Source organism: Agrilus planipennis, unplaced genomic scaffold, assembly GCF_000699045.2.
Source record: "Agrilus planipennis isolate EAB-ADULT unplaced genomic scaffold, Apla_2.0 scaffold22, whole genome shotgun sequence".
Lineage (NCBI taxonomy): Eukaryota > Metazoa > Arthropoda > Insecta > Coleoptera > Buprestidae > Agrilus > Agrilus planipennis.
Window position 1 is genome coordinate 1,707,626 of NW_020438874.1, and position 7,706 is coordinate 1,715,331.

Below are 7,706 nucleotides of genomic sequence, written 5' to 3' on the forward strand. Positions count from 1 at the left end.
TTTTGTCTTAGTCTTGTTTGTTCGGTCTTAGTCTTGATCTTGTATTTTCGGAAAACCAAGATTAAGACTGTAAAACCAATTTGGATGTCGAAACAGATGGAAGTCTTATGTAGTTTACTTCAAAACTAACAAAATGACCAACGGTGATTTTACCCATTACAGGTAAGACACATTACTTCTTGTTCTGTACAAATATAACATACCTTCAAGGCTAAATCAAGACTAAATACCGTGTACGGTTGCATTTGAGGAAATATGACAGTATGTGAGGATTAATACATACTATGCGCCGATTATTTATTAAGGGTACACTCATACGTCCTTGTCGAATATTCATGGATTATTATGTATGTGAATTGAAGCAACTGCTGCTGTATGTTGTAAGCAATATCCACTTCGCGTTAATCATATTATGGATTAGTAAGTACCAAAGATACAACTATGACGAGGTTTGTTTATTCTTGTGTGGATGCTAGGTACACCCTATATCGCAACGCCAGTGCTCCTTGCATTAGCAGCCCCTTCTGTCCGCATTTAAATTAACACAGAATTGTACAGTATCATCACCATCACCTTCGACGACATTCGCGGGATTTAGACGTAGTATACACAGTACAGAATTGCTCGCAAAATTAAATCGAATAATAAAAGGTAGAATAGACAGGCAAGCAGAGAGCTAGCGATTGCTGGCGATGGCGCTTGGTTCGTCAGCGATAACGACGACGCTGCAACTCGTTATTGACGCTCATTTCGTGCTCACGAACACGAGAAATAATTTGCTAAACAAAATCGATCGTTAGCGCTCTTCAGCTCATTGAACTTCCATCAACTTTTCTATCATCGGTAAATCGCTCGCTTAGCACATTACCGTCTCAACTTGCCGACAAATGCAACATAAGAAAAGGAAAGTAGTAAAGCGAGAATGTGTTCAACAAATTTAAAAACAATTATAAAATTTGAAAAACAGAATTGACGAAATTACAATATTAATTTATGAAAAGTATAGATAACTGGCGTAGGATTTGTAGATTTAGAAAAAGCTTTTGAAGAGAAGAGAGAGAGAGAGAGATGAATCTAGGAAGGCAGATAACCGCAATAATTAGAAAGAATGATGTCCGACACTACGTAATAGTGGAGTAATAAAAGTAACCGACTATTGTCAATACGCATAAACTAAAATATATTTTACATTAACATATAATAAGTAATCATGATGGATAATACTTTAATCAATAGCTTAATTTTTGGTTTACTGAGGTGGGCACCTTGCATTCGGAAAAAAAGCTAATAATCTGACCTCATTTGCCCCCAAAATAAAAATAATCCTAACTCAAGGATATTCCACTTTAATACATAATTGATAATAAACTCAATTTCCTATCGTTAAAGTAGTCATTAAATTCAGGTTTAAGATTCCTTTGATTAAAATACATCGTTGTAAGGAGACGTCCTTTTTGCCAGAAATTAAAAAACCATAATGGCCGACATCAGCAACAATACGGCAACAATTGAAAAAGAATGATGGCCGACAACAGCAACAATTAGAAAAGAATGATGGCCGACACTACGTCATAGTGGAGTAATAAAAATGGCCGACTATTGACAATACGAATAAACGTAGAACTAAAGTCTATTTTTAATTAACGTATAATAAACAATCATGATGGATAATGATATAAACATTCACTTGATTTTCCGTTACATTCCTTATTGTTATGGGCACCTTGCATTCGGCAAAAAAGCTCCTAATCTGACCTAATTTACCCCCAAATTACAGATACAGCGAAACTCAAAGATTTTCCATTTTAATACATAACTGAAGATACATTCTTTTTGCTATTGTTAAAGTAATCATTAAATCGAGGTTTAAGATTCCTTTGATTACTATATACCGTTGTAAGGAGATGTCCTTTTTGTCAGAAATTAAAAAACCATAATGGCTGACATCACTAACAATACGACAACAATTGAAAAAGAATGATGGCCGACAACAGCAACAATACGGCAACAATTAGAAAAGAATGATGACCGACACTACGTCATAGTGAAGCAATAAAAATGGCTGACTATTGACAATACGAATAAACGTAGAACTAAAATCTATTTTTATTTAACTTATAATAAACAATCACGATGGATAATGATTTAAACATTCGCTGGACTTTTCGTTAAACTTCTTATTGTTAGGAGCATCTTGCATTCGGCGAAAAAGCTCCTAATCTGACCTAATTTACCCCCAAATTACAGATACAGCGAACTCAAACATACCCCTATATTAATACATACTTCAAGATACACTCTTTTTGCTATAGTTAATAATTAAATCGATCTTTAAGTTTTCTTAATAATAAATGTAGAACTAAAATGAAAAATAAAACGAACTCAAAGATATTCCACTTTAATATATAATTGAAGATACACTCTTCTTGCTATAGTGAAAGTAATCATTAAATTGAGCTTTAAGTTCCCTTTGATTACTATACATCTAAGGATGTGGGATTTGTTCGAGTTTTAGTGAAATGCGAAGATTAGTGACGACCTTATAATAATGATGATAGATAGAATGATTGATAACTAGGGTGAATGTTGCGCTTTGGTCCCTGAAATCAGGTAAAAATATCGTAATACTTTCGGTAGTGGTATGGTCCTACTATACTTTACAAAACAATTTATAATTAAGATGACATCTGTACAATATCCTTTTGATTTGTCATATTCGAGAAAATTTATATTATTATTATTCTATTTAATATAAACTAAAATGAAATTATGTATCTACTAGTCTTAACGTCTCTGTCTTGTATAAAACTCTTTAATTGTATCTATAAGCATATCCCTGTTATTCCCTTTTTGCAGATAAAAGTAATATTTTTTATAATTCATGTGAAACACGTTCACAATATCTCTGCTAGAGAATGATAACTTGACATTTTTCACGTAAATAAAGCTGACATTTTATTTAGTGCAACAGCATCGTATCCTGTTTGTCTGTTTGTCCCTTTTTTTGCACGATTGAGTGATGATCCGAGTTGTCCGCAGGGTTTGTCGTTTGTATGTACCATTTCTTATTAATGGTGCAATGTAGTTTGAAGTCGGGACGTTTGTTTCAGGACGACCGGGTGCCTCCGGCGCCGGACGTGACCCATGGCATCGCTCGCTCGTCCACCCCCGGACCAGGAAGCAAACCGGAACCGGCCGGGACACCCCCGTATTACCGCTCAACCACAGGCATCTCCAACAGTTCAAGCTCCAACTCCGCCTCATCAAGTAAGTCCAAAAAGACAATATACAAAACCTTTTTTTTTTGTTTTTTTAAATAATTGAGTAAATTGTGTATTTTTTTGGTATCATTTGCTAGCATCGGATTAGTGATTAATCCGGTAAATAAGATAATTGTTCAGTATGCAGTACCATAGTTTGACTATGTAATACTGGTATGCAAGGGAAGAAAAAGTAGGGAAAGGGCGAATATAAAGATAGGAGACGAAAAATTAGAAGTGGCTGATTTTAGATACCTGGGAAGTCAGATAAGTCAGGATGGAAGGAGCAGTAGGGATATAAGGCAGAGGATAGCGCAGGGTCGTGTCGCCTTTAATAAAAAGAAGTCACTTCTATGCTCGCAAACGGTTAATGTAGAAATTCGAAAAAGGTTGTTAAAGGTGTATGTTTGGAGCACGGCATTGTACGGGTGCGAAACATGGACAGTGGGCACGGCGGAAAAGGAAAGGTTAGAAGCGTTCGAAATGTGGTGTTATAGACGGATGGTGAGGATAACGTGGGTAGAAAAGGTTAGAAATGAAGAGGTATTGGAAAGAATAGGAGAACAGAGGACTCTATGGAAGTCAATAACAAATAGGCGAGATAGGTTGGTAGGATACCTTCTCAGGCATGAAGGTCTAGTCAGAGACATATTAGAGGCAGAAACAGGAGTTAGGAGGGGTAGAGGTAGACCTAGATTAGATGACTGTTCGCAAATAGTTAAAGATATGTGTTGTTCTAGTTTTAGGGAAATATGAAGATTAGCTCAGCATGGGAAAGAGTGGAGGTGCGTGTCCAACCAGTCTTAGGACTGACGACCTTATGATGATCATATTTATTTCAGTTTTGCTGTCTTAACTGACTGTTTTCTTTTTTTGAACACAAAATGCCTCAATATTATTGTTGTGAAGCTAGAAAACTTTAAATGATATTAAACAGGTATTACTAAGAAAATATAGAAACAACAGAATGTTTAAAACATCTAAATGTTCCTATTTGGTATTGAACTGCACAGTTTGTGGCAAATGTTATTTGGAAGGTTCTATCGATTCAAAAAATCAAAAGAAAGTTTTAGAAAAGTCAAGTCCAATCAGTCATGTCCATTATCATTTTCAGTGGTACCAATATACCACAAAAAATATAAACAATTAGTTGGGGGTCAAATAAGGGGCTTATCCGTCCCTCCTTTTTAAAAATATGTGCAATTCTGAATTTATCACAAAGAATTGAACCGGAAGTATCTACATACTACTTGTAAATGTTTGATGAATTCTGATAATAACAAAATGTTCAACGGTTCCAGGGTTACCTATAGCCCGATTCGACATTCATATGGTAAAAGTTGTGGCGCCCTTAAGCGATAAGGACTGCAATTAATCTCATCGTATAATTAGTTTTCCGGCAGTATACGAGGATAATTTCACTATGCAGATTTCATCTTTTATAATATGAATTATGAATGTTTCTTTCGTTATGTAAAAGTACACAGCGCTACTAGCATCTATAAAATCTCATTTGCCTTTCATTTATTTATTTTTTTTTTTTCAAAAAGCACTTAGTCGGGCCTGGAAGCGCTAAAAGTTATTAAAAAATTTAATTTATTCAAAGCAAAAACTAGAGATACGCCAGGAAAATTTAGGTAATTGCCTTTGAACTAACGGAACTTTTTATAAACTACTTCGCTACATAGATATATATATGTATATAGGTACCATATTAAATACAAAGTATAAACTCTCCATAACGAAACTCAAGGGAACTAACAGTTTTTTTCGTTACATAAAGTGTCTAAGTATAAAAAAGCAACGAAAATGCACAAATTAATTTTCAATGTTTGAAATTCAAATAAACTTTTACTTTTGTAAAATGTAGAGGAAATTGCATACATAATCAGACCAATGGAAATACTTTCTATTAGCCGCTACTTTTGTATAAAAAAATCAGTTATAAATGCTTTCATGAGTAAAAGAAAAAAGTAACATTTAATGAAAAATATTTCCACTACTGAAAAGTATTGATTAATGTAGATAATTTACACAAAAGTAATTTGTAGCATTAAAAAACTTAAAGAATAATAAGGCGTCGCGTACAGATGCGATACAGGCGGAAATTTAAACTAGTTAGTAACATTTACCAGACGGGAAAAGTCCTACAGGATTATAAACGGAACGATGTAGTAACCATACCTGAAAAGAGAAGCGCGAGTGGGTGCGAGACATTTAGAACAATTAGCTTAACTTCCCATGCGTCAAAAATCTTAACTAGAATTGTACAGAGGATGATGGAAAAAAGGGCGGAATAACTGTTAGGGGAAGAAGATCAATTTGGGTTTAGAAGAAATAGAGGAACGCAGGAGTTCATTCTATCGTAGCTTTACGGGTACCAATAGAGAATACGATAGAAAAAGGAACGAGTACGTTCATAGGATTCGTAAATTTACTAAAAGCTTTAAATTGTTAAATGGGGTAGAAAAAAAAATCGAAGAGTGATACTTAGTTTGTACAAAGAGCAACAGGCAGTTATAGAAATGGAGCTGAAACGTATGAAAGTAAACATTAGGATGGGAGTCAGACAGGGATGCACACTGTCACCGCTACTTTTTAATCTATACATCGAAGACGCGATCAACATCATTAAAGACAATACCACTGTACGGATAGATATACAGGGGCAAAAGATTAGTACGCTAAGATTTGCAGATGATATAGCAGTATAATCATCTAGCAAGGAGGAGTTAGAGATAGTTTTAAATAAAATGGAAACGGTATTGGAAAGGTAAGACGGAAGGAGTAGTAGGGATATAAAGCAAAGGATAGCGAAGGGTCGAGTCGCCTTCAATAAAAAGAATTCACTTCTATGCTCGCGAACGATTAATTTACAAATTCTGAAAAGATTGTTAAAGGTAGACGGTGGGCGCGGCGGAAAAGAAAGCGTTCGAAATGTGGAGTTACATGCGAATGATGAGGATACCGTGGATAGAGAATATTAGAAATGAAGAGGTATTAGAAATAATAGGAGAACAGACGACTTAATGGAAGTCAATAAAAAATAAGCGAAATAGGTTGGTAGGACACCTTCTCAGGCATGAAGGTCTAGTCAGAGACATATTAAAACAGAAAAGTAAGTGGGTTGTTCTAGTTTTGGGAAAATGCGAAGTTTAGCTTAGGATAGGAAAGAATAGAGATGCGTGTCCAACCAGTCTTAGAATTGACGACCTTATGATAATGACTGGATAATGTAAATTTTTATATTAATATTTTTGCAACTCTATCAACGATAAGTCTAATATTTTAGATGTATGCATGTATTTTCTACAAATGCGCGTGCATGTTCGCTTCACAAATAACTTTTAAAATATATTATCAACAGCCCACAGTAAATGCCTACCGCTTTATTGATGTGCGACATTTGGAGTTCTGTGTGCTTATTAAAATTTTTAACCGAACCATTTCAGTGCACAAAACAGCAATAAAGCTCAATCGTGAACATGCCTTCACGTATATTAGATATTTCAAATAATACGCACGCGACATTCAAAAGTGGAAAGATGAAAATACTTGTATACAACATATTTCTTTTATTTCGAACTTCTTTTGTCTCATCGTCAAAATATTAATACAGATATTGATATTGTACTTATGTGCTGTATTTGGAGGTGTGACTGTCAGTCTGAGTCTAATGTTCCATTATCGACGCAATCTCTAGCTGGCATTATGTTTAATTTAACATGATAAGCGAGCATTAAATCAGGCCACGCTTCTATTGTCATTGAATACGGGAATTCGTGGACCAGAAAATTGGAGACAATTAGGTAGAGGAAAACGTCCCGTAAACCAAACCAAAACAACAGTGAATAGTTAGGGTCATTTGACAAAAGTTTGTGTAAACATAAAAACAGATAGAGCATGATCTCATGTCATCAGACATTGCTTATTTTATGATTAACAAGTTAAAGTAGTGTTAGAAGTAATGTCTTTCTAAGTAATAAAATGGGTGGGAAGTATTGGTACAGAAGGACTTTTGCATGCCTGCTAACTTGGAACTGCAGCTAATTCAATTTACAGATATCAGGTGTTAAAAGTCCTTAAAAATATTACTCGCTTTTCTTAATATCTCGGATTTTTACATAACGTTTCACATAATATTGGTATAAATTAATAGTCAACACTTCCAGACACTTCCCACAGGCAGTAATTTCTGCCAAACGCTTCAAAGTTCGCAAAACAAAAATCGTAATTTTACATATAGCTTGAATTTCTTTTTTTAAATATGATACTTAGGGAACTATTTCAACACTTATTGTAAGCAGCCAAACCGATAGTAGGGACCAAACATTCCCCAGACATAATAAAAATGTTGCTGTATCATAAACCGATATAATTATAGCGCTTGCGCTTATACTCATAGCGATTTGGAGTAAAAGTTAAATTACGATTTTTTTTGCAAAC

At 34.7% G+C, this 7,706-nt stretch overlaps 1 protein-coding gene across 1 annotated transcript in view; it reads left to right on the top strand.

Moving 5' to 3' along the window:
- LOC108740780 overlaps positions 1-7,706 on the top strand; it is a 225,751-nt gene that overhangs the window by 139,167 nt on the left and 78,878 nt on the right. Inside the window, exon 8 of the mRNA XM_025979956.1 lies at positions 3,111-3,267. Within this exon, the coding sequence (XP_025835741.1) occupies positions 3,111-3,267 (157 nt within the window). The remainder of the gene's footprint in view (positions 1-3,110; positions 3,268-7,706) is intronic.